At 43.0% G+C, this 27854-nt stretch overlaps 1 protein-coding gene and 1 non-coding gene across 2 annotated transcripts; both read right to left on the reverse strand.

The window, feature by feature from the left end:
* Window positions 1–21: 21 nt before the first annotated feature.
* Window positions 22–27627, reverse strand: CD80 (CD80 molecule). The gene is made up of 7 exons (XM_046659748.1): window positions 27423–27627; window positions 26039–26340; window positions 13897–14214; window positions 9305–9589; window positions 5030–5146; window positions 3474–3586; window positions 22–1609 (listed from the first exon to the last, which is right to left on the reverse strand). Exons 2-6 carry the CDS (start codon window positions 26136–26138, stop codon window positions 3489–3491), a joined length of 918 nt encoding a protein of 305 aa, XP_046515704.1. The 5' UTR covers window positions 26139–26340; window positions 27423–27627; the 3' UTR covers window positions 22–1609; window positions 3474–3488.
* LOC124238777 (U1 spliceosomal RNA) lies at window positions 18633–18789 on the reverse strand. The gene has a single exon (XR_006888382.1). It is a non-coding gene; the product is annotated as a U1 spliceosomal RNA (small nuclear RNA).
* Window positions 27628–27854: the final 227 nt, after the last annotated feature.

Consider the following 27854-nt stretch of genomic DNA (forward strand, 5'->3'; position numbering starts at 1 on the left):
TAGAAGTTATAAAATTAGATAGTTCGTTTTAAAAATAATTTTATTCATATCACACAAATATCAGAACAATAAAAGTAAAATAAAATTCTTTGAAAAAACAGTGCTGACACATTTATTAAATGTAATAAGCAATAACTTAATATACTTATGTAAAGTATAAATAAGCTGTCTGTTAGGTTTACCCTATTTTGTGGCTAATTACTTCTTGATGTCTCCTTTTGATCATGTCTGAGGATTATAAATCTTAACTAAATGCAGTAATTCCTGTGTTTTTTGTTGTTTGTTTCTTTGCTTTAAGTTCTTGTCAGTCTGCTACCTTTATTTTCAGTGATTTTGTTCTGGTACACCATTTAAAAGTGTACTTCTGTTCTTAGACTATATAGCATAATCTGGTCCTTTTATAGCTACCAAAATTAGATGTTTTAAATCCAGCCACATTGGAGAAACTTGGTCAACTTTTGCTGTCCAACTCCAAATTTTCAGATGAGAATGTCTGATCACCCCAGCTTACCTTAGGTCCACTCCTGGGCCAGTGAGTGTGGAAGGAAGTTTCAGAGAAAGAGTAAGTAACAGAGAAACAGCAGTGGGTCACTTCTTTGTTTTCAATTCTCTGCTAATGTCAGAAGGATCCAGAAATACCAAGGAAGAAAAGCCACTGTAGGGATCTAAGGAAGCCCTACAGAATGCTGTTTTCATTACCTCAATCAGTTTCTTCTGAAGACAGCTTACTCTTTAGTATCTACACAATAAAAACGTATCTTATCTTAAATGAGAACTTTCTCATAAATGTTTTACAAATAAGGTTAAACTAGCATAAAACCACTTAGGGAGATTATCAGTCCAATATGAACCAGTAGAATGTGACTGTTTAAACCAAACTCTCTCTCTCCAACCTGCCTACTGCTTTGAGGTGCGTGAGTCGTTTGTCTCACATGTCAGAGGAAATGAGTCTCACATAGTTCTACTTTCTCCTGAACCTGATGGAGAAGTTGGGAGAGCAACAGAGACCACAATGAAAACTGAAATACTGGCTAAACACCAATAATAGTTCCATTGTCTTCATATAGGTATACATACGAACATACTTGCCACACAGTAACATTGGATTGCTTTCAACAACATAAACAAAACACAACAACAACATAAAATCTTTCTCCCGTATTGCATCAGATCAAGTATCTGAAGTTGACCTGATGTTGGAAAATTCTGTTTCCAGAAGCACTTTGACTGATGTGTATATATACACATATGTACCCCAGTTAATAGTACAGGGCTAGACTGATGGAGGAAAAAAAGCACCAGAGCCAGGAAATCTGGGTACTGACTTTGGCCTTTACAATGCAGGTCACCTTCCAGGGCCTTGATATCCTTATCATTAATGAGACTAGTATTCTCTAATGTCTCTTCCAGGTCTAAAGAATTCTGTTTCCAAATTCCTTGATCAAGGTCACCAGAGCTACTTCTGTGCCCAGCATATTCCTCTAGTCACTTTCTGCAAATCCACTGAAGTGAAGAGGCTTCTAGAGAACAGATACATGAAGGGCAAGGTGGGATGATCCTGGCCATTTGACGAAGTTCCAAGAAGAAGAATCTCAGATGGACGTTGGATCTGAGGAAAGCATTTTTAAATTTAAAATTTTTTATCACAAGCGCATTCCCAACTTGAGGTAACATTGTAGTTATTAATCTTGATGGCTAAAGAATATAAAGGGAAGTCTAAATTTCGAGAGAATTGAGGACAAGCCTGACACTTTACTACATGAAATACCAGGCAAATATTAAGCACCAGCTATGACCAAACAACCAAACATTATTGATCAAGACACTCTTCTATATCTGGGGCCAACAAAGATGTGTCAGGCATGGCTGCTCTTCTCAGTAAACCCACAATTGGTAACAAATATAAGACATGACACATGAACCCAGGGTGGAATGTGATGTGCTGGAGAGAGCATTGCTGTAGCACTTCAGAGGCAGAAATGTTTGAACTGGACAAGATGGCCACAGACGGCTTCATGTAGAAGACTGGAGTCGTGGCTTCATTATGAAGTTTCAGCCAACTGAGCAGACAACTTCTAAGATCGAACGAAAGTCCAGGAAATTCTACGTAATTGCAGAACTGAGGGGGACATCTCAGAAAAGGCATCCTGAAGAGTGAGCAAGAAGTTGAAAGGAAAAGAAAACAGGAAGGAAATTGGGCCTGCTGTGGGGAAAATATGTGTAGGCTGCTCTGGTGTCTGAGAGGGACCTGAGCTGATGTCCAGTTTGAGTCCTGATTTTGCTCCTTATCTGTCTGGCCTTAGGGAAATCACTCATTCTGGGAGCCTCGAGTTCATCTCCCATAAAATAGAGATAGAAAGATCTTGCTCATAGAAATTTTTTAAAAGACTAAAATGAAATGATACTTTTGTAAAACATAGCCTGTTATATAAGTCTCAGGTGTTACATTTCATTTTATTTTTAAAGGTAACTCTGCAGACTCTCATTTCATATGCTGGTGTCACCCTAACTTTTATAAGTCAAAACTGAGCTGCTTGTGGAGGCTGTAAACCACACTGGACCTGATAGCAGTCTCTGGGATTCCAATGTTCCAATGTTTCTCTTACATGAAAAGAAGTGGGAGTTTTAGGATAACACAAAATTGATATAAGTTAACCATGTGACTCACAAAAGCTGATGCTGTGTTAGGCTCCCTTAACAGAAAGAACATTCCAGACCCCAGACAGTACTTATCCCATTGTATGTAGAATCAGTCAGGTCAAATCTAAAGTCTTGGACACCATTTACTGACATCTAGTGTGTTCACTTGAACCTTTTGGAAACTGCCATGTGAAGAACAATTGCAAAGAACTGAGGATGTTTAGACTAAAGTGATCACCCAGACTGTGGAAAGCTAAAAGTTTTGAAGGTTTTTCTGTAGGCACTGGGGTCTCTTCTGAGTTTTTGAGTGGGAAAATGACAAGGAGAAGCAATTCTTTATGAAATAATTTGGCTCTGTGATTGGATCGGTAGTGTGACTATTAGTAACTGGCCGAGAGACCAATGAGAATGTTCCTGAGTGAGTACAGAGAGACCCATAAGTGATCCCAATCCATGTCCATGAGTACTGAGGGATCTGGGGAAAAAGGAATGGTCAGAATAAGGAGGTAGCCCAGGAATAGTACTTCAAGATGAACTTAAAAGTAAGGTAGTGTTTTATAGATAGTGAAAGACACTGAATTGACGGACAAGAGGGGAACATTTCAAGATGGCAGAATGGCACAGCAAAGGAAGAGGTTATAGTAAGCAAATTGTATGTGGGGAGAAAGGAGAGAGATACCAATCATTAGAGCAATCTGAATGAGGTTTTTGAAGAAGTGGCATAGTAGGTAAAAGCTCTTAAATTTGGTACTGAGAGGAAAGCAACACTGTGCCTCGTGATCCACAAGATCTCATCTACCCCACATTGGTAGAGAAGAGCTAAAGGCAGCTACCTCCAGGTGTTCCACTCAGCCTGATGCTTTTGCAGATCCTCTGGAGTTAGAGGAGAGCCATTCCATTTCCATGTTACCCTCATTACTCCTCTCCCTCCTTCTTGGAGCAGGTCCTTGAAGATAAGCACAAACAATAACAATTTAGATAAGTTTCCCTTAAATTGTGCCCACATATTTCAGCAAGCCTTCAGACTGGCTTAGAACTAGAGCTGTGGTTCTCAACCTGGGGGTGAGTCCTGTCCACCACCCCCACCCACCGTCCCAGGGGACATTTGCAATGATTGGAGACATTTTCAGTTGTCACGGCTGGGGCAAGGGTGCTATTGTCATACAGCGAGTAGAGGCCAGGGATGCTGCTAACAATGCTACAATGCACAGAGCAGCACCCTAAAACAGAGAATTATTTGGCCCCAAATGTCAATAGTACTAAGAATGAAAAACCCTGAACTACAGGGATAAGGCTCGACAGTCTGTATTAGAAACATCCTTGATCCCACCAGACCTCTTCATCCTACCTGTGGGGTGAGTTGTTCAGGGCAAAGAATCTCTAGTGACTTCCCTGAGCTTGGACTGTTTTTTGTGCTGAATGTTGGGAAAATCAGCAGATGTTGGTCTTCCCATTTTCTTTGCTCATTGTACATGATTTCTACTCCAAGAAAGGTTGATGTTCCTTCCTGGTGACTATGGCCTTAGCTCTGGACTAGCAGTTCCTCTTCATTTAATTACAGAGATTGAGGGTAGGATATGTGTAAGGCCAAATATTTAAATTCATAGGAACAAATATCCTAGATATCTCTTCTTTCCTCAACCACTCCTTCCAAACATGTATTCTGAAGAATTGAGAATTGGTCAAATCACCTGTGGCCGTGTAGTTTCTTAACTTCATTAGTGCATCTTACCCTCCTCCAAAAAAATTATTCCTGACCCCCAAATCTTACCATTCTGCCTTTCCTCCAATTCTAAGTCAAAAATTAGAATATCAGTTTGCATCATAAATCTTTTCAAATTAGGGCCAGCCTCAGTGGTCTAGTGGTTAAGTTTGGGGTGCTCTGCTCTGGCGGCCCAGGTTCGGTTCCTAGGTACAGACCTATACCACTGGTCTCTCAGTGGCCTTACTGTGGCAGTGGCTCACATACAAAAAGAGGAAGGTTGGCAGCAGATGTTAGCCTAAAGCTAATCTTCCTTAGCAAAAAAAGAAAGAAAGAAAGAAATGTTTTCAAATTAGTTAGCAAGTCTCAGTGTCTCCAAGAAAATACTCTCAAGTTAGAGGAAAAATAAAAGGATTAAACTAGAATGTGTCTTGAGGGCAGTGATTTCTCATCTTTGTATCTCCAGTGCCTAGTAGAGTGCCAGGCACATAGTAGGTGCCCAAGAAATGTCTGTCCAGTGAATAAACAGAACTTGTCAAGACAAGTAAAGGAGACACAAAAATTCCCATAGATTTGCTCCAAAAATGAGAAGAGACTAGGCTAAAACCTCAGAGAGATGCTGAACCAGACTGATAGAGTTTGAGCTTGCAGGAATTGAGATGGTGATGATTGCACGATAGTACTTACTGCAGGCCTGGAGTCTTTGCCATATGACTGCAGCGATCACAAAAGTCCCAATGAGTGAGACCGTGATGATAATGGTCAGGAGCGGGGACTGGTTAGTAGGAGAGTCGTCTAGTTTGGCTGCAGAGGGAAAAGAATATTGTCAGCTCTAATGTGTTTCCGATTGCCTGATACCCATTCCATGCCCCGTATATTGACACAACTGTAGAGCACTTTTCACTTCTTTGCCTGGTCAGCCCTTCAAAACACAGCTGCTAGCATTTTTCTTGTATAACTCTTCGATCAGACACATACTTATGGGCAACTAATATCCAGGTGTCAGATACTGAATGTGAAAAAGAAAATGTGAACTTTTGCATTTACTGAGTTAAGCTGGCATGAAAAAAGATTCTCAGGAGATACTTTAAAAGCTATCTTGTCTTTGTATCTCATTTTTATAGCTGACATTACTATGTATTGCTACTAATTAGTTGATGTTGTGTTCTGGATATATCTTATTTTTCATTCTCCAGCTCTGTCATGGCTTCTTCCTTTCTCTTAGCGTGTTCTCTTAGCATACACACCTCTCTCTCTCTCTCTCTCATACACACACACACACACACTCACACCTACCTCTCACAGTAGGTGCCTAAAGCTACAGGAGTCGCTTTGCATTCATTTTCAGATACACATTTTTCACCATCCAGCCTAGAGCTTCTGGAAGGATAGAAGAGGCCCAGCAATGAACTAAGAGTGCATATGGCCTGGTATTAGGCAGGATCCTCCTGGACGAGAGCTCTGCAAATTGGCTATGGGCTGTATGGGGGCGCAAGGAAGGATGTGGGTGGGGAATGGAAAGTTGTATGTGGCACCGCTGTGCATCCCTCCTGATCAGGAGCAGCGGCCACACCATTTATTCTTCAACCCCTTTGAGGAGTAGTTAGCAACAACATCTGGAGAAAGGGCAGGGACACAGATTAAAAGGAATATTAGCAGCTCATCCTCTTCTGATTTCTCTAGAATGGCTTACCAATCAATATTGAACATTTGCTAACTTATTAGTTTTTAAAATTTTTCTGGTTACCAAGCCTTGTGGATAAACTTTGGTCTTTAGCTTATTGGAGTTCTCATCAGCATTTGGTCCAGTTGAAAGCTTCTCCTCCTTGGACTCTTTTGACACCAAATGCTTCTCTTTGTGTTTGTTGTGACTCAGTTTTCTTCATAGGTTCTCCTACCTCTTCCTGCCCTCTCAATATGTGGTTCCCCGTGGTTCCGTCTATGGTCCCATTATCCTCTCATTGGCCCCAGTCCTCCTGAGTGATCTCATCCACACCCAAGGTTGGAACATCATCTGATTTTAAACCTGTATATCATATTTCTGACCTCATTTCTGAGTTCCAGATTTTATTTTCCAGCTGCCAACTAGATGGTTGGATGCCAGCATCTCCACTTGATTAAAACTGAACTCACTCTATTCTTTCCAAAGCATACTACCACCTATATTCTCCAATTTCAGTGAATGGCAACACATTTAGTTACCCAAACAAGAGTAAAAGCTTGTCTTTGTGCTCACTGCCCAGTAGGCATCCACGGACTTTCTATTCTGTATTCAGAAACTCTCTGCAATTGACTCCTTTTCCCCAAATCTCTTACAGCAACTGCCTTAGTTCAAGTTTTCCTCATCTCCCACCCAGTAGCCTCCACACTGGTTTCTTTGCCTCTGGTTTCCTGGGCTCTAATAATTTCTAAACATTCTGCCACAGTAATCACTCTAAAATGCACATTTGATCATGGTGCACCTACCACTTAGGGACTAGAGAAAGTTGGTTTTTTCTTTCTCTTTAAAACACCAGATTGCGTGGAAACATCAAGTGATTATCAGGGTTATCTTTACAGACCAGAATGACACCCACAATAACAAAGAGGTTCTTGCTTTTATCCTGGGAGTCTAGAAGTTTCACAGGTTCTGACTCACTCCTGACTTCCTCTCAGAAGCCACTGCCCATCCATCCTCAAGCCTCACTTAACCTAGAAAGAGGATGTGTGTGTGAGGGAAAGAAGGAGGAACCGGTAGCAGCCAACCGGCTCTGTTGTGATGCCGGTTAGGAACCTGGTAACGCCACACAGGACGGACCCAGGATCCCAGGGGCATTGTTCCATGCGGACATTTGCTCATAGTGCTTCTTAGACACCACGAGTGGGACTCGGTCCTCTTCTACACACACATATGCCTCCAGGACATCAAGGGTTAACAAATTCAGCAGGCCCAGGCTAATAGAATCATAGACCCAATCTGTTTCATTAATAAATTTGAGGGTTTTTTAGAGTGGGCATTTATATAGTAAAGCTTTACTCACACTGATTTGTAGCATTTCTATGAACTATACCCCTAATTTATGTTTGTTTATGCAGTCAACCCTCAACCACCCACAAATGCATTATTTGCTTTTGACTCTAAATGATGCCTGCAGTTCAATTAATGAGCCTTGAAGTATTTATATACTAAAGCTCTTGGACCATAGCGACAACACGAGGACCTAGTAAGACGCTTTGAATGTGATAACTACTTAATAAAGATTGAATGGAGGAATGAATAAACACATACACTTAATCATCTCTCCATTAATCATTGTGAATGTAGACCAAATAGTGCAATAGTGCAATAGGGTTTTGAATTAGACTGAAAAGGGATTCTGCTCATCCTTAGCTTGAAGGAAGAATTGAGAGAAGGCATACGAGGGAAAAGATGATAAAGCTGGGCAGCCTAAATCATCTTTAAATTATAGCTCCATCCTTTTATTTGAAGGGCTACATTCTATTTTCTATAAATTAGCAAACTACAGTAGGTAAGCCAAACCTGGCCTACCACCTATTTTTTAAAATAAAATTTTTTAATTTTATTTAGCTTGCTATGGCTGCTTTCATGGTATAACAGCAGGATTAAGTTCTTGCAAGAGATTCTATGACCTACAAAGACTAAAATATTTACTATCTGGCCCTTTTCTGAACATTTTGCCAACCCCTGTCCTAGAATATATACCCATATTCCAAATATAAATACTGTCCAAAATAAAATATGTTTGAAGCTGCTATTACTGATTTGTATACTATTCACCACCTTACGATAATATAAAATTGGTTAATCATATATCAGTAAAATAAAAAGTAATGCTGAATTAATAAACTATATGATTCAAATCTCATTTTAATACATATTTTTAGAATACATAAAAGATAATTGAGAGAGATGCACTTGGACTATCAATAAAATCATGTCAAAATTTGGTTTATATTTGAACTAATTTTCCCAGGAAATTTTATCTCATTACCTAAATAAAGAATCCACTTGATATGGAAAGATCTAGAGTAAGTCATTCATTAGAATGAACTACTAGACCTAAAATATCTAAAATATCTCCTCTACTACAGGTAAAGACAAGAGGACACAAGACATACTACACATTATACATACCATCGTATATCAAACAGCATATTGTTTCTTACGATGCACCCACAAAACATATTGTTAGGAGTAGGGCCCGGGGTGGGAGAGGCCTGGTGGTCCCCCATATAATCAGCCATACAAATTAGGCAGGTATTTCGAGTATCTGAGTTCTTCTGTAATAACCCATTATGGGTTTAACATGTGTAAATTTATATAAGCCCAACTTTTTCCATTTTATATTTTCAAATGATTTCACCTCTTGGGGAAAGAAAATTCTATAAGTTCTCTCCTTGAAGGGTAACGTATTTGGTCACGATTTTTGCTCAGAAATGACCTCTTTTTTTCAGGCATTGTCCTCGAGTGGTTTGTCATTTACGTTCTTCACCAGACTTGGTTCTGAATGAATCAGGAGTTCATCTTAAAAGACACATTTGCCCATAAAAAGCAATGACTTGATACCATGGGACTATAGGGATGGGGTCCCAAAAGGAAAGCCCCAAAGCCCCGCGGGCAATTCCAAAGAAGGACAAAGTTTAGTGCTTTGGATAACAACAATATTGTTACAGTAACTTCCTAAGATGACTACACTCGGTGGATAAAACTTATTTGGGTGTGTAAATTTTAGAACGTTTATTAAAGAAAATAAAATTAGTCTAGTAACATTGCAGTCCCACCTTGTACAGTGACCTTAATAAGTCACAATAACACTTTATCATTTTATTTGCGTGTCTAAAACTACTGCAAAAAAAAAATACTATCAAAGTCGATACGCACAATTCTTAAAATCTATCTGGCTGAGTTATTTTCTTTTTGGATTCTACACAGTGAAAACTCCCCAGGAAACTGCCACTTACGTTGTATCTGCCACTTGAAGGTCTGTGAGACTGTTAAGTCCCCATACTTGACGAGACACACAAAGCTGTGGTTGTTGGTCATGTTGAAGTCCAGTTCACTGCTGATAGTGTAGAGCTCGGTTTCAGGATCTTGGAAAACCGTTGTGTTGATGGCATTTACTTCTGTTCCGTTTTCCAACCAGGAGAGGTGAGGCTCTGGAAAACCTCCAGAGGTTGAACAATTTATCCTCTTGATGTTAAGAGATGGATTTCCAACTTCAGCTATGGTAGGGACAGGAAAGTTGGCTGAAGAGAAAAGTATATGCACATATCATTACATATGTGTACGTGTGTGTATGGGTTTATATTTTTAATAGATTATCTAGCTTTAATAAGAATGAAAAAATGAGATATAATTTGCAACTTCCTATAAGTCATTAATAATTATGTACAATTCAAAGGCTAGCTTTGGTTTGAATTGGCTACATCAATTCTTCATCACTTTTGATGGAGGTAGGAGGGCATTTATTCGAGAAAGGAGATGAAGTAGGTTCGTGTGAATAAACATTGACATAGTAGTTGCATTTGTAAGAGGTGAAGGGAAAAATAACAGACATCATTGATTGAGCTCTTGATGTTTGTTAGGTCTGGACATTACCTCATTTTGTCTTTACAATAACCCTAGGAGGTAGGTTGTAGATCCAAAAAGGTAAAATAAAAGTTTCATCTGATTTAACGTAATACAATTTCCATTTTGTAAATAATCAAATTGAGGTCTACAGAAATCACAACCAGTGAGTGTCAGAGCTGGGATCTGAATGAAGTTCTTCTGATACCAGAGCCTTCCCTTTCCTTCCCTTCCTTTCTTTCACTTTGTTTTCTTTCCTTTCTTCCTGATACTTGAGGTGCACCAAGTGGCTCTCTTCTATTTATCTATTTATTAATTATTACTACACGAACACTTATGAACCCACCGTCCAACTTGAGAACCAGAACATTGACAGTAACTTAGGTAAATCTACTCGCATGGCCTCACCTATCTTGTGCTCTCCTTCCCACAGCTGAGGTAACCACTACCCTGAAGTTTGTCTAGCATTCCCTTGCTTTTTCAAGAGTAGTCTTTTAATCAGATAAACCCCAGTCCAAAGTGTACAGTCTTGAGCCTGTCATCTCAACCACTATACTTTACTGATGCCCTCGCTATTCTGATATGCCTTAAAAGGACAGAGAGGCCTTCTTAGCATTCCTCCAAGATACACGAGGCTCTCTCATTTGTGTGTTTGACCCTCAGTAAGATACAAAGTATTGACAAAGCAAAGCATAGTGAAATAACTGCAGAGAACACAGGTGAAAGCTCCCCTCACTTCTTCACCTATTCTCAGACTTAAAGAATTTATACTTCTCAGCATGAATGTGGGGAACCCACACCCCCATACATCATTCCATATAGTTTTTTGTTTTTTGTGTGTTTTTCAGAATTCTGAGTCCCACAGAGAGATGCATGATAGCCTAGTCGTCATCAAGAGCAGGTTTTAAAACCAGATTTGCCTCTTAATCCTGGGCCAATTACTTACCCACTGTCAGTCTTAGTTTGCTTATCTGTAAGATGGGGATAATAATATCTGCCTTCCGGGGTTGTAAGAATTAAATGACGTCATTACTATCAATCACATAGCACAGAGCCTGACACGCAGGAAGGTAGTTAATGGCCTGATTTATATGTATCTCAAGTTTGTCCTTTCTTAGATGAGTTCCCTCATTTTCATCAAGCGGTTGGGTGAAAACTTCCGGGACTGCCTGGTAGCACCATGAATAACAGAGGAAAGGGGAAGTTATGTCAAGTGATTATAATTGCTAAGAAAAGGAAAAACTTGGATTTGGTTGAAGGTGAAGCCACCTTTCTTTTCTGAATTAACCCTGTTCCTACATTGTTTGACATTTTCCTGAGCCATTTTTAATTGACATTATTATTTCCTACTCTTTTAATTTATCCTATAGGATCAAATTGTCACAGAGATAGCTGACATTAAGAATATTCTCTTTGTGGGGCTGGCCCCATGGCGTAGCAGTTGGGTCTGCGTGCTCTGCTTTGGCGGCCCGGGGTTCACCGGTTCAGATCCCAGGCACAGACCTGTGTACTGATTATCAAGCCATGCTGTGGCAGGTGTCCCACATATGAGATGGAGGAAGATGGGCACGGATGTGAGCTCAGGGCCAATCTTCCTCAGCATAAAGAGGAGGATTGGCTGTGGATGTTAGTTAGCTCAGGGCTAATCTTCCTCAAAAAAAGAATATTCTCTTTGTGTCTTATACTATCAATATGTCATGTGTTATAACCTGGAATAACAAATCCAGGTAACTGATATCCTAAATTATGATTCATGTTCATTTCTGCACTGCTTTTCTGAGCGCACCAATAGTGCACCAGAGAATGCCACCAATACTAGAGATCGGATTAAAAATCTTCTTTTCAAAGTCTGGCTGAGCTTAGGACAGCCTCAACTCTGTCTCCAATCCCTTCTATAAGATGATCTGTTTAGAGTAACAGCTCCTAGAGCCTTGCAAGACCGTGAATCATCAAAGAATTACCCCTTTGTATCTCATTTAACCAATTAACCCAAGTTTTCACCACTCTTAATGGGTAAGGTAAGAATGTCTTATTAGCAAAGGAAAGGGTGCACATGTTTTAGAAAGGTGAAAATCCGTTAACCTAGTAAATTTGTTAACTAGTATAGCTAGTTCCTCAAATGTGCTGGTTAATGGAGCCTTCCACATACTGCAATGCTGATACTGTATCATTTGGCAATCTCAGGCAAATGTAGGGAAACCAACTTGTCCTGATTAGCCTGAGATTTTCCCAGTTTTAGCACTGAAAACCTGTGTCTGAGAAATCTCCTCAGACCTGGGCAAATTGGGACAGTTGGTCACCCTAGCCACCTGAGAGGTTAATTTCTTGCTTCTCAAACTGTGGTCCTCAGCAGCAGTACAGGCATCACCTGGGAGCTTGTTAGACGTGCAGAATCTCAGATCCAACCCCAGACCTGCTGAATTTGAATCCGCATTTTAACGAGGTCCTCAAGTCACAGGCACCTTAACATTTGAGGAGCACTGCTCTCATGGATGCAATCGGAAAAATCAGAATTGGTTCTGGGTCAAATCAAGCAGGTGAAGTTTCCCTTTGTGTCTTCCCTTACCTGATGCTGGTACCCCGTCCTCCTTTCTGAGGCCCCCGGCACTCTCATGTTGCCCCTTTAGCTGTGCTTGGTCTCCTGTAATCGGCTACTAGGGCCGGCCCTCCCTGAAACTCTGCCTCTTCTCCCTCTTGGATTTTCTTCTTTATCTTTCTATCAAAATGTACATGTCCTGAGTCTCTGTGTCTCTGGGTATTCTGTTGGAGGATTGACTATGTATCTAATGTAACTAACTAATACAGGCTAATATGTTGGTTGTGCCACCTCCGCCAGGTAACACATTTTCATTTTCAACAGGGATCTTGTAGGAGAAAAATGCTGAACCTAGCAGGAGAGGCTATAATGCAAGAATTCCAGGAATCAATCGATGCAGATCAGAACTTTGGAGGAGCTGGGTTTCTTAGACTTCCTCAGATCCCACCACCATATAATCAGTTCCTCTCTCCAGGAGTAGGGAATGCACAGAGTGAGGTTTAAGATAATTCCATGTAACTTTGGCTTACGCGCTAAGCTTTGGGTGTGATCTGGATGCTAGAGCCAAAGAGTCAATGTAGCTGAAGACCAAAGCAGGGAAGAACAGTGAGGAATTCACTAAGGACCCACTTACATTATCAGTTATCAAGGTTAAACATTATCTTTTATTAAGAGGTTTGGTTTCTGCTACAGGCTCAAGTGCCCAGGAAGAAAAAGAAATGTGTTTGAATTTCAAGTATGAGAGAATGGCCCAGGGCTGCAATTTCTCAGCAAGGGCTCAGGCTGCTTCAGCATCCTCTAGTACCATCACCTGTGATTAAGTCAAGGCTCCTTACCCAAGATAAGAAATGCTTGCCCTTCACGGTAGGTGTATAAATAGGGCTTTGATGCATGAATTAACAAATTAATTTCCTATGGCACTCATAAATGCTGCATCCAGTTCCCTAATATCTAACTTTGTAGGAATAGCTGTTAGATGAGAACTTCAAATATACAATAAATACGATAATACAATAGTCATAGTAATAGATATTCAAACACTATTTGAAAAATGCTTATGCCTGCATTGCATTGCATCTTATACCTTTCAACATGCTTTCACAAGAATCTATTACTGGTCAAGCGCAGTTAATAGTACAGCTACATCAGATCAAATGTGGCCCCTTATGATTCAGAAGGCACTTCAGGTCATTGTAGTGCCCCAGGATGATTGTCACGAACTTGGATTATCAAAGTGCAAGAAACACACACTACTAGATATTTCCAGAACATCTTGAGAAACCAATTAGGTTTAATGTAAAACTAGAGATTCACTTAACCTTAAAAAACCTAAGAAATGAAATGAGATACATCCCTCTTTGGTAAAACTTCCACCTAAATCAATAGGAGCATGTCTTTAAGGGCATCAAGAGTCTGCCAGCTTGTAGTAAATGAGAAAATCCCACTGACCTCTGACCAATAACATCACGGAAGTCAGGTGTTCCAGTCTGAAAGACCCCCTTTCGCTCTTCTGAATGACACAGGTATATGTGCCATTGTCTGACAGGCGCAGAGCCAGGATCACAATGGAGAGGTTATTGGTGATGTCGGTGAAGGTGCGGTTCTCATATTTGGGCCACACTTGCACTTTTCCAGACATGACAGCCAGCACCATTTCTCGATCCTTTTGCCAGTAGATGCGAACGCTCGTCAGTTCGTCAGTGGAGATGTTGTACTCGCAGGATAGGATTGCTATTTCTCTCACGGTCTTGGTTACCTGGATGATGCCTAAGGAGAGGCAAGCAGAACAAGATTTCATATTTATTAAACAAAGATTCCTGCACAAACAGGAATTCAGACTTGGCAGTAATAGAACTCAGGGTATTGTATCTAGTGACTAAGCATGATCAGAGAGCTACGTTTGTTTTGATTTTTTGGTCCCTAGCACTTTTTTTTCCCTTCTTTTTTAATTGTGGTTAAAAAAACCATAAAATTTGCCATTTTAATCATTTTTTCGTGTACGGTTCATTAGTGTTAAGTATATTTACATTGTTGTGAAACAGATCTCTGGAACTTTTTTGTCTTGCAAATCTAGAACTCTGTACACATTAAACAACCCCTTTCTCCCTCCCCACAGCCCCACACCACTCAACTTTCTGTTTATAGGAATTTGACTACTTTAGATATCACATAGAAGTGGAATCATATAATCTTTCTCCTTTTCTGACTGGCTTATTTCACTTAGCATAATGTCCTCAAGGTCCAGCCATGTTTTCGCATGTGCCACAATCTCCTTCCTTTTTAAGGAATGACAATGATGATATGAATAATATATTTATTGTATGTGGAGTATACCACATTTTCTTTATCTGTGGATAGACAGTAAGGGAGAGGTTCCACTAGTCCCATAAGAGAGAGGACTTTAGGAGCCCTAGCATATGAATGTCAACTATGGATTGACAAATGCTCAGCCCGGGTGGATGGAAGTCACAATTAAGGAATGTGAGATCTTGAAGGGACTTCCATGATCATTCATTTTGGTGGTCATATTTTACAGATGCAGAAACTAAACCCAGGAAAGGAAACTACCCCAGTTTCATACTTTCTGGCCCAGGCTTTCCAGCCCATTCTCCTTCTTTATTGGTTTCCCCAATTTTAGGCCCCAGTTCCAGCATAAGTAAGCCAACCACTGCCTGCACCCCAGCCCAGCCCCACCACTGAGTTCTTTTGCTTTGAAAAACAGAGTCCTTTTCCTTCCAGGCCTGATAGACTCCATGACTTCAGGCTGAAATGACTCACCTCATCCCCACCAGACAAGGCTCGGTTATACCTCTGGACCATTTCTGCCCTCTTCAGCTATCCTAAATGGACATATATCTGTCTTAACTCTCTTGGTTATCTGCAATCACATGACCTACAGCCTAGTTTTGCTAGAGGGCCCCCATTTAAAACATTCTGCCCATTTTCCCATCAGTATATCCCAGCGATACCAACATTTCAGCATCCAAACTGCATCTCTTTGTTAGCTCCTAAGCACGCATCAGTAGCACCAAAATCCCTTGTCCGACAATAGTTTCTGATTTTTTGGTTCAGAAGCCATAGTCACTCTTCCCATTCTGGCTTGACCTAAAAGCAGAGTCGTTCTAAGCCCCAAGCTCTTTCACAACTGCCGTCTCCCTGGGCCACCCAATGCTACCATGTCGTGTCCTCCCCTCCCCGTATTCCCTGGAGCCACACAGAGCCCTTGGGGGGGCCCATGTCTAGGGATCTCACTTCCAGACGCTTTCTCTTTTTGGACAGCAGGACTGTGGGGCACCAGCACCCCTCCATCTCACCAGCCATTCTTCAGGCCTCCTTCAGGCTGGATGTGGCCCCACCACAGCATTTAGGAAGAAAGTTTTGTGATGGTAGGTATTTTCCTAGCAATGTGAGGTGACTCAGAATGATCGAAGGCACCCCTTGTGGCAATTGTGCTGAACATTGCCTGTCCCAGCTTTAGGGAATATAATTGAAAAGAGGGAAGAAATAAAAATAAATACTTGAGGGGAGCATATAGTAGCTAAATACCCCGAGTCCTCTTTAAAAAGAGAAACAATGAAAGCAAAGTGATATATAGAAGGAGCATGGACTACGTACGGCTTCCTACTGACATGGTTTCTAGTCCCAGCTCAGCCACTTACTGGTTAATCAGTCTCTTCCTCTATAAAAAGGGTATGATCCTGTCTCTGAGGATCATTGTAAAATTAAATCAACTTACTGATATAAATAGCAGAGTCCCTGGTCCATAGCAGGTCTTCTGCTAGCACTTCCTTTCCTCTGTCTCCCTCCCCTCCCCTTCAGCTTCTGCCCTCTGGTCCCCTTCATGTCACTCAGGGGTTATGTCAGATACCTGACAGGGGTTATGTCTGGTCTTGCTTTGGGCCAGACAGACATGATGACAGAAAGCAGCTTACTCAACTGGGGTCTTAAATAATAGGGTTTTCCCCCCACCAGTCTGTTTGTTCCCACCCAAAAAGAATCCAGGATTTCTAACTGATTTTGACATATGGTGACATTGGAGAAATCTTAACTGAAAGTGAGCTAGTTTCCATGATGGTTCTTAAGGAGTTTTTGTCCAGCCATCTGAGGAGAAGCGTGGGTGTCTCTCTAAAGGTCAGTGACACGCCATCAATGGGCTTTTCAGTATTCCTATGTGAGGTCCCCTCACTAGAGGCTCACGCTGAGGAAGAACCAGACTGAAAAGAGGAACCAACCATCTTCTGGGCATTTTGGAAATTTCCTCCAGGACTCGGCTTTCCTACTCAGGGACTCTGCTACACGCAGACTATTACAGGAAAACAGTTGAAAGGTCTCCGAGGGGTTTTGTCTGCTTTGGTGGCTCTGGAAGGGAGAGTTAGGGCCTTGGAATCTCAGTGTTACTGCCTAAAACCTAGTGAAATCGCAAGCTTGCTTCCCCATTTTACAAATGCGCATAGCAACACCTACCTCACAAAGTGGGGTGAGAATTCGAGTGAGATGACACAAGTAAAACCCTACATAGTACCGGCCCATGACAGGTACCGACGCCTTCTCCAGACGTCCACGTGGCTCAGGCCCTCACCTCCGTTGGGTCTCTGCTCTGGTGTCCCTTGTCAGAGAGGACTTCTCTGACTCCATTCTCTTGTTTTTTTTTTTTATTCTTTGTTTTCTCTCTTTTTTAAAAATTCTTTTAATTTTACTTTTTTATTTTATCGAAGGCATATTGGCTTTCAACACTGTGTCTTTTTCGGGTGTACATTATTGTATTTCAGTTTCAGTGTAGATTGCATCGTATTCACCACCAATAGTCTAGTTTTTATCTGTCACCACACATATGTGCCCCTTTACCCTTTTCACCCTATCCCTACCCCCTTCCCCTCTGGTAACCACTAGTCTGTTCTCCTTATCTATGTGTTTGTTTGTTTATCTTCCACATATGAGTGAAATCATAGGGTATTTGTCTTTCTCTATCTGTCTTATTTCTCTTAGCATAATACCCTCAAGGTCCCTCCATGTTGTCGCAAATGGCAGAATTTTATCTTTTTTAATGGCTGAGTAGTATTCCATTGTATACATATACCACATATTCATTATCCATTCATCCACATCTTGGCTATTGTGAACAATGCTGCAATGAATATAGGAGTGCATAAATCTTTTTGAATTGTTGATTTCATATTCTTTGGATAAATACCCAGTGGTGGAATAGCTGGATCATATGGTATTTCTATTTTTAATTTTTTGAGAAATCTCCATACTGTTTTCCATAGCAGCTGCATCAGTTTGCATTCCCATTGGCAGTGTACAATGGTTCCCTTTCCTCCACAACCTCTCCAATATTTGTTAATTCTTGTCTTGTTAATCATAGCTATTCTGACGGGTGTGAGCTGATAATCTCATTTTAGTTTTGATTTGCGTTTCCCTAATGATTAGTAATGTTGAACATCTTTTCATGTGCCTGCTGGCCATCTGTATATCTTCTTTGGAAAAATGTCTGTTCATATCCTCTGCCCATTTTCTGATTGGGTTGTTTGTTTTTTTGTTGTTGAGTTGTATGAGTTCTTTATCTGCTTAAATCTGCTGAAAGCCTAATGGGGGTTCCTTTGTAGGTTATTTTCTTCTGCCTTGCTGCCCTTAATATTTTTTTTCTTTGTCATTGACTTTTGATAGTTTTAATATTATATGCCTTGGAGAAGGTCTTTTTGCATTGCTGTAATTAGGAATTCTATTAGCTTCATGTACTTGTATAGCCAGTTCCTTACCCAGGTTTGGGAAGTTCTCAGCTGTTATTTCTTTGCATTAGCTCTCTGATCCTTTCTTCCTCCATTCTCCTTCTGGGATACCTATAATCCTTATGTTGCTTTTCCTAATTGAATCAGACATTTCTTGAAGACTTTCCTTTAAAAAATCTTAGTTCTCTCTCCTCTTCCACCTGGATCATTTCTAGGTTTCTATCTTTGAGCTCACTGATTCCCTCCTCCATAAAGTCTGCTCTATTTTTTATGCTCTCCACATTACTTTTTAATCACATTAATTGTGTTCTTCATGTCCAGAATTTCTGTTTGGTTTTTTTAGAGCTTCAATCTCTTTGGTGAAGTATTCCTTCTGTTCATTAATTTTATTCCTAAGCTTATTGAACTTTCTGAGTTTTCTTGTAACTAGCTGAGTTTCTCTTTCTTTTTTTTTTTTTAAGCATGAATGCAGTCCCCCAAAGTCACAAAGTATGCAGTCAGGTTTCCCACATTTGGGGGAAAGAAAGAGGTCACACATCTGGAATGCAATGAATAACATTGCCCTGGGAAAACAACCTTCATGATCATGTTGTCTCCTCTGCCAGGAAAGGATCATTGAGTTCTTTACGACAGCTAGTTTGAATTCTCTGCCAGTCAGATTGTTATCTTCTGTGACTTCAAGTTTGGTTTCTGGAAAGCTGTCACTCTCCTTCTGTTCTGCAGTCTTATTGTAGTTCTTCATGCTGTTTGAGGAATTGATCCTCTGCCTGTGCATTTGTGGTAGGAACCACCTGTCTTATCTGGGTGCAGCTTTGGTTACTTTGGTTTTGAACTGCTTCTGGTTGTATCTGAGAGCCTACACTTTTCATCATCCACTGCCTCTGCCAGAGGTGTGATCAGTGCCCTCCTTGTGCTGCTCATGCCGTGCTGCTTATGATGTTGCTGCAGTCTCAGCTGTCATCACTGGGGTTACCAGGCTGTGAGCACTTCTGCTGCTTCTGGGGTCACCTGGGTCTCAGGTTGCCCCAATCGCTCTCCACAGACTCAGGTGTTGCTGCCCTGTGCTCTACCTGTGCTGCTGCTCCTGAGTTATCTGGGGGTGCAGGCAGCACCACTGCCAGGGTCACTGGTTCACATGTATCACTGTTGGTGTCGGGGGCCCACGTTCTTGCATGCAGCCCCACCGTTGGTAGAGCTGGTGTCAGAGGTGCCACAACCAGGGGCTGGATCTCAGGTTCTGCTGTGGTTCCTGAAGCCTCAGGTCACAGGTGCCACCTGCCACTGCAGGAGGAGGAGAAGGGGCTAAGCTGCAAGTGTTGTTGCTGGCCCTGCAGTTTCTGGTCACTGCCGTGTGCCAGTGTGCTTTTTGAGACCTCAGGTCAGGGCACCCTGCTTCTGCTGGTGAAATCCATGTATTGGTTGTTGTCCCCACTGTTGGAGAGACCAGTACCACTGCCAGGAGAAGGGTCACCAGCACTCTTCTGTGTCCTGAAGCCTCAGGACCTGTGCACACCCAGCACTACTGGCAGGAGCAGGGGCCGCAGCTTCTGGTTGCCAGCGCTGGCATGTGCACACTGATGCTCTGCTCTGGAACCTCGGATCAGGGGCCTCCACCCCTGCTGGGAAAATTCATGCCGTCAATGTAGTCCCCACTGCTGAAAAGGCTGGCACCACTGCCAAGGGGTGGGAGCGGGGTGAGTAGCTAGCCTCGCTGTGTCCTGGAGCCTCAGGACATGTGCACTGACCACCACCGTTGGGGGTGGGACAGAGTCCAAGCCACGAGTGCTGTGTTTGCCCTTGAGGCCTATGGTCACTGGCATGTGTGCCAGTGTGAAGATCTGCATTTTGGGTCACCTCTGGCAGGCGAGAGGGAAGGGACTGCTCCCCTATTTCTACTGCCTCCCGGAGGTCCAGGCCGCCCACCTTCAGATGGATAGGTGAATGGATCACTCGGACGTTCTGGTGTGCTGTGCAGGGAGTCCTTTGTTGGTCACTGGATGTCTGACTGGTTGTTACTTAGAGGAGAGACCAAAGGGAACTCTGCCATGATGCTGACGTCACTTGACTCCATCCTCTCTGACCCCATCCATCCTGCCACTCTTCAGTCCTTTTCCGTGACTTATTTCTCTTCCAGCTTGTCTCCAGCTGATACATATTTGCATGTGTAGTTACTTTGGGGGCCATGAGAATGGAGCTTTATCTGTTTTGTTTGTTGCCATATCTGCAGAATACAGAACAGGGCCTGGCCCATAGTAGGTGCTCAATAAATATTTGCTGACTGCATGGCTAGGCATTAGGCGAGGAGATCTTGTTCTACACGCTGCATATTAGAATTATAACCTCGATCAAGTTGGTTAACCACCTTGGGCCTCAGGTATAATTTCTGCAAAATGGGCATAATACTATCTTCCCTCCTAACTTCACATTAAGTATCATGTGGATTGTATGACACCTAGATATAAAAGTGCTTTAACTGTCAAATGCTGAACAGGTTTTTTAAACAGGGCCCTTTGTCTCAGGCACAGCACCAGGTTTGGTGAATCATGCTGGGGGGGTGGGGGGGGGGGTGGCTGCAGAATCACCATGGTAACTGGCTGACTCTTGGACTGAGTCAAGCGCCCACAGCTGGCGTGGGGGGCCCCCCCGGAGCCTCCTCCACCCAGCAGCAGTCCGTAGACACAGGGGCTGTGAGAGGAGGGGGGAGGGAAGGCAGAAACGGAAGTAGACTCTGCTCCTCTCTCAAATGTGTGTAAGCTGCCCCACCGGCACGGCAACGGCCCCCAGCCCCTGTCTTCCCTGACCCCTCTGCCAGCTTCCTGCCCTGACCACTTCAACTCTCAGCTGCTAACCCCCAGGAGAGGAAGCTTCCTGCCAACAAGTATAGAGGCCGCTACTTTCAGACAAACAAGGCACCTTGCAAAAACCCACTCTACCGTGGAATATTATTCAGCCAAAGAAGGAATGAAGTACTGATACTTGCTACAACATGGAGGAACCCTAAAACGTTACGCTAAGTGGAAGAAGACAAAGGCCACCTACTGTATGACTCCTTTTATAAGAAAGGTCCAGAATAGGCAAATTCATAGAGAAAGTAGGTCAATGGTCACCAGGAGAAGGTGCAGAGGGAAAGGGGAAGTGACCGCTGATGGGGATGGAGTTTCTTTTGAGAGTGATGGAAACATGCTGAAATTAGATAGTGGTGCTGGTTTTACAGCATTGTGAATACACTAAAAACCACCAGATTATACATTTTAAAATGGTTAATTTTACATCATTGCCAAAAAATGCAGGAAAATTGGGGGATCTAATGATAAATATAATAAAATTTAAAGTATAGTTAAAAAAAAAAAAAAAAGAACCCAATCTAGGAAGCCACGGGTCTCCGCTAATGCCTCCAAACTGGAGGGAGGCAGCGTGGACACAGTGGCCTGGTCCTCGTGCCCTTCCACGGAGCTGAACCTCAGCAGTGGTCAGTGGGGCTGCACCACCACTTCTCCTAATGGAGAAAGAATCCACTGAGCCCAGCAACTTCAGTCACCACGTGCTGTGGTGCACATTCTCTCACTGAGGGCTTAAGTATGCTTTTTAAATAGATGTTTTCCCTGACTCAGAAAGAAACATTAAATTTAGAAAGAATAGAAAATACAGAAAGGCATGAAAGTCCCCTATAATCCCACAGCCTGGAGATATACTGTTAATGGTCTGTATATGTCTTTCCAATGGAAGGGCGCTTTTTGAACGCTTCTAAGTGCTTCTAAGTGAACCAGCACCTGTGGGGCCTGTGTCAGCCCTGGGCTGGGTGCTGGGCAAGAAGGAGGAGAAGAGGCATCTCCTCTCCAGCAGCTGACAGATTTGAGACTTGTCACCTGCTTTTTGCCCTGCTCCCAACTTTCTCTCCTCTTTAGGCCCAGTGTTTATACTCTGTATAAATCTGATCCTTACTTTGGTGTGTGTCTCTAAACAGGATTTACGTCTTTAAAATGTTCAGGGACTTGAACAGCCGATATCAGGGTAGTCACAGCAAGAACTGTGGCTCATGAGAGGCCCTGGCCAGCAGCATTGGGACGTACATGGGGGTGGGGTGAGGCTCTGTTTACGGTGGCACTCTGAGGGCTCTCTTTTCCTCTAGCTCAGTGTTCCTCATGCTGTGGACTCACAGGCCAGTACCTTTCCTGGGTGCCCGGCCCGTTCCACCCAAAGGCCTCTCCCCTCCCCTTAGAACTGGGTCTCCCTGAAAGGCCCCAGCTCTGAGGAACAGATGCCGACATGAGGCCCTGTTAAACCCTCTGCCCTACAACCACCGATTTCTGGAGTACATGAGTCCAGGGTTTCTGCCTCCACAGACCGAAATGGAAGTGGAGAGGGGCCCAGCTGGTCCTACCCTGTGCAGAAAAGAGGGGTCACTTGTCCTGGACAGCAAGGGCTGGGGATGGGTGGACGTGACCCAGGGCAGGAGAGGAGGGTATATGTGACAAATCCCCGGCCCTGGAACAAAGTCCTCCGTAATCATATTTCACTCTCTTCACCCAGTCTTGTCTCCCACAGGTCACGCACAACTCACATCTACCCTCCCGTCTGGCAAATCCCCACAATTCTACATCACACACACTCTCCGGTCCATCCATCTCCCTCCAACTCCATTCCCATCGTCAAAGCTATCGTCAGGTACTGTAAGCTATGAAAACAGCCTCCTGATGGGTTTGCACAATCACTCTGGCTGCCCTACGAGCCATTCTTTATGCTTCAGCAACACTGGTTTTTAAAATGTCATTTAGGGCTTTACTACTCAAACTAAAGTTCTGTGGACCAGTAGCATCAGCATCACCTGGGTGCATGTTTGAAATGCGGAATCTCAGGCCCCACCCCAGACCCACCTAAGCAGAAACTGCATTTTTTAAAATACGTACACTTTGTTTTTTAGAGCAGTTTCAGGTTCACAGCAAAATGAAGGGAAAGTACAGAGAATACCCATATACCCCCTGCCCTTTCCACCACCAGCCTCCCCCACCACCAAGATCCCCCAGCAGATGTGGCACAATTTTGACAATCAATGAACCTACATTGACACATCATTATCACCCGAAGTCCACTGTTTACATTAGGGATCACTCTTGGCACTGTACATTCTATGGGTTTAGACAAATGTATAATGACATGAATCCATATTCTAGTAGCATACAGAGTATTTTCATTGCCCTAAAAATCCCCTAGAACTGACATTTGAACAAGGCCCCCAGGCAATTGGCATGCATAATTAAAGTGTGAGCAACTCTGGTACAGGCCATGTCCCTCCCCTGCTTAAAACCCTTCCGTGGCTTCCCAGTGCCCCCAAATAACATTTAGGTTCCTGACAGTGGCCTTTAAGCCCCTGGTGTCTGGTTCCTGCCTCCCTCGTGACCCCACACTGGCCTTCTGCACTTCCTTGCTCCTCTTTCTCCCTCACAGGCTGCTCCTTCCGCCATCACCCAGCTTACTCTCACCACTCTCCCCTCTGCCAGGGAAAGACAGTGTTTGTTGGTGATATATTCATTTGAGTAATTATTTGATTAATTTTCATCTTCTTCCTAATGACCCTAAATTCCATGAAGCCAAAAGCCACATCGATTTTGCTCACCACTTGTCCCCAGGACCAAGAAAAGTGTCTTATACATATGAGATGCTCACCGTTTACTGAATTAATAAATGACCACCCATCCTTCACCATAACGCCTGCCCCAGCTGTGCAGCCCAGCTGGGTCCTGCCCTTCCCAGGTCTGGGGCTCTTACAGCCAGCACCAGGTGCTTCACTGCTCTTCCCTTGCTTCATGGGGGGGCCAGTTTTGCTCTCTCCGACTAACATACTCAAATCTCTTTGAGGGCAGGAATCCCAGGCTCCGTTTTGAAGCCTACCCGATGCACAGCAGGTGTTCGGACAGAAGAAGCTCCTGGATCCATTTGTTGACTCAGGACAGAAACAATAAAATCCGGGTCTGGCTGTAGAGCAAGGTGCTTTCCTAAATATCTTTCTTTAGCTCAAAGATCATCTCCTTCCACTTGCCTCTGGCTAATTTTCCTGGTATAATTGTTAAAGCCTTGGTTTTAATTTTCTTTTTATATTTTCTCTCTCTTATTTATTGTTTCTTTCTCTCTCTCTCTCTCACACACATACACACACACATCCTCTAGGAAACCTGTATAATTTCCTTCTCAATATTTTTCAACTCATTTAGACTCCCCAGAAGATTCTGTTTGGGAGTGCTTCCCAGCTTCCCAGAAGAAAATTCAGTGTGGGAAATGTAATATAACTGTCAAGTATATACATAAAGCTGATGTGTAAATTGTGAAACTTCACTCATGGTTCTCTTGGCTCAGCAACAATGTAAAACAGCAAGACTTCTAACTCAGGACAGAAAATTTACGACTCCTCCCACGGCAGCCAAGTATCCTGTGTGCCCACTCCTCTTCCCTTCCCTGCCGGGGCCTCCCTCCCACCTCAGACGTTCCAGGTGACGCCGGCAGCACAGACATGTTTTAAGTAAGCAGCTCCAAGACAAGGACCTTGCTATTCGGCTCTTAGCAGACTGGCAAACTGCTCTTCGTTATTTTGGGGAAACCAAGGGGTATGCTGCTCAGCAGAAAACAGATCTTCTGTTTGTTTTGACTTAAAGTCAGAACCCCCCATCAGTAGGATGAGCTCCACCCTTCCCGACAGCCCCCAAGACCAGCACTGAGCTGGAACACAAGCCTCTAGAAGTCAAGGTGTTCTCTGTAGGACATACGTGAAATATCTATGTAGTAAATTAAACATAACTAACAATAGAATTTTGTGCTAACCCTGATACCGCTTAATGTCAGATGCCAGTATTGACAACAAGCATCAGCAACTAAAGCATAAAAATAAATATTAAGACAAAAACTTAACATTACAAAGATTACAGCAGTTCCCCCTTATCCGAGGGGGATACGTTCCGAGACCCCCAGTGGATGCCTGAAAGCTCAGTACTGAACCCGATATATGCTATCTATGTTTTTTCCTATACACACATATCTATGATAAAGTTTAATTCATAAATTTGGCACAGTAAGAGAGCAACAACAATAACGAATAATAAAATAGAACAATTATCACAATATACTACAATAAAAGTTACGTGAATGTGGGCTCGCTGTCTCAAAATATCTTATTGCCTGTGACTCCCTCTTCTGTGATGACACGGGATGATCCAAGGCCTACGTGATGAGATGAAGTGAGGGGAATGTCGCGGACTTTGTGACATGGCATTAGGCTACTACTGACCTTCTGACAAATGGCAGAGGAGGATCGTCTGCTTCCAGGCCCCCACTGACCACAGGTAACTGAAACCTCGGAAAGTGAAACCTCTGATCGGGGGGGACTACTATATATGCCTCCACTACTTTCTTTTCCCCCTTCAAGTTGGAAAGAAGGTCATCACTGTTCAGTTTTAGAAGCAGAAGACTTCTAGCTGTGTGATTTCACGGAAATATAATTTGGAAACCAGAGCCCTAGATCAACACACCAAGCATATCACAAAATGCAAATAAGCATCTAGTGTTCATGGAAGAGACCACAACTCTAAGCTGTCCTGAATCAGCTTTATGGGTTTGTTAAAATAACATCGTCCCACCCTTCCTTTAAGGTCTGGGTTCTTGAGCTAACATGGCTGCTGACTTGCTGTGTGATCATGGGCAGGTTCTTTAACCTCTCTGGACCTCAGTTTTCTCACCTCTAAAATGGACTGAAATACCCCGAAGTTCCCTTCCAGCTCACAGGGCGATAGAAGGGGCAGCACGGAGAACATCATTTCCTTTCGGTAAACCCAGAAGCAGCAGACTTGACAGTCAGGTTCCTGAAAGTTACTTACCTAAAGAGAAGCAAAAAAGGCCCGCCAGCAGCAAGAGCTGAAGGATCCTGAGGTATGGGCGTTTGGGTGGTGGGGCTCCCCACTTCAGTGTGTGACCCATGGAAAATGAAAGCAAACAATTTCAAGCCAAGTGAGACCTGGGCACCTCCCAGCACGCGCCAGGCGGGGGCAGAAGACAGCTGAGTTGCCCCACACAGAGGGTTCTCCCGTGATGTTTGCGAAACACACCGAGGAGAGGCTGGATGGTGTACTGAAGTATCCAAACTCCTGAACGTCAAAGATCGTGGATTTATTTTTGCAACCTAAAAAGGAAAAAAATAGAAGTCATCCAGGAAGGAAGATGGGCCTACTGTACGTTGTACAAGTCTCTAGTTGCCTGTCTGAAACGAGGTGAGGATCTTAATGTGAGCAACCTCTAAACCGGGGCTGGGTCTCAGGGGAAACACAAAGGCTGAGGGACTCGCGGGAGCTGACCCTGCCTTGTGCATGTTCTAAGAACCAACACCAGCTATCCCACGGAATGGCTCTCTGCTCAGTAGGGACGACTCTGTTAAAACCACAGAGCACTCTAAGGGCCCTCGGTATCAGTTAGCCAACTTAAGAAAGTTCAGATCCTCTTCAGAACGTACTGAGAAACACAGAGCACCAGCGAGGGCCTGTTTTGTCCAAGGAAGTCCTTAAGTTATGAAACTGCTTCTTTCTTAATACATTAACCTATAAAAACAAGCGTCTCAATTCTTAAACACTTCTACGCAAAGAATATGTCTTACAAGGGGAGAGGATCTCAATCGACAGAAAAGTTTGTCAATAAAAAGGGAAGAGAAAAGACATACTGGAAACGTGACTTACTTATGTACTATAATGTGGGGAAGCTGATTGTTTTTTCAGTAAATATATCAAAATTTAGAAATGAAAATGAACGCCGGCCTTCAATGTGATCCTCTCAGGGTAACCTGCCACCACACAGTCCAAGGCTACCCAGGAGATGTTTGGGACCCCTCTTTGGGAATTACCCCAGAGCTAGTTTTCCAGCCACAGTGGATTGTTTTATCAGCCATACTTCACTTTAACTAGCATTAGCTTAGATTCACTTATTCAGCTGAATTTTACTGGTTTGGAAAACTCAAATTCAGCCTATGAAATTAATGTTTGCTACCATCTAGGAAATTTGAAATAATGGGCCAAAACTCTGACTATGATTCTCCAAATGTGTTGGGATGCCTCAGCCTCCTATGGGAATAAAAGACCCCAAAAAGCCTCCTTTGGGGGTAAGTGAGCATCTTGGGGGCAGGAGTAATGCTATGTTTGTTTAAAAAGCAGTCAGGTGGTTGGTAAACAGTTCTACCCAGCTATCCCATATTAAGATAATAGTAAATGTACTTACTTGTTGAAGCACGATCCTCCTTTTCTCTTGTGTTAAAAATCAAAGGATGAGGCCCCACTTCTGTGGTGTTCTTTTCGTGCTGTCTCTAAAATAATGGCAAGTTGCTCAGTTTTTCTTTGGGTGATATATCACACGGATGGCATTTCCCCTTCCAAGTTCCTTTCATTTGATAGAGGATCTGATCTTCTTTACCAGAGAGGTTTAAGCCAAAGCAGGGTATGGGTAAGGCGTTGTATATCATTTAAGGAAGCTCCCTCTGCTGTCCCTTTTTGTAAGCAGTCACCTCCTTAGAGGGTGTTGCCCAGGACAAACCACACCCTAGCCTTTCTCATCACCGTGCAGTCTCAAGGGGAGAGAAGACTGCACTGGGCAGCCTGGGAGAGAGAGAAGCAAAGTTTCCCTGTGGGGAGGGGTGTGGGCCCGTTGACTTTG

Source organism: Equus quagga, chromosome 4 (assembly GCF_021613505.1).
Source record: "Equus quagga isolate Etosha38 chromosome 4, UCLA_HA_Equagga_1.0, whole genome shotgun sequence".
Lineage (NCBI taxonomy): Eukaryota > Metazoa > Chordata > Mammalia > Perissodactyla > Equidae > Equus > Equus quagga.

Coding starts and splice junctions, on each gene's coding strand:
- CD80 (XM_046659748.1), bottom strand. CDS start 26,138: ATGGGTCACACACTGAAGTGGGGAGCCCCACCACCCAAACGCCCATAC. Junction 9,590..13,896: donor CGTGATGTTATTGGTCAGAG/GTCAGTGGGATT, acceptor TTTTCTCTTCAG/CCAACTTTCCTGTCCCTACC. Junction 5,147..9,304: donor CTTCAAGTGGCAGATACAAC/GTAAGTGGCAGT, acceptor TTCCCTCTGCAG/CCAAACTAGACGACTCTCCT.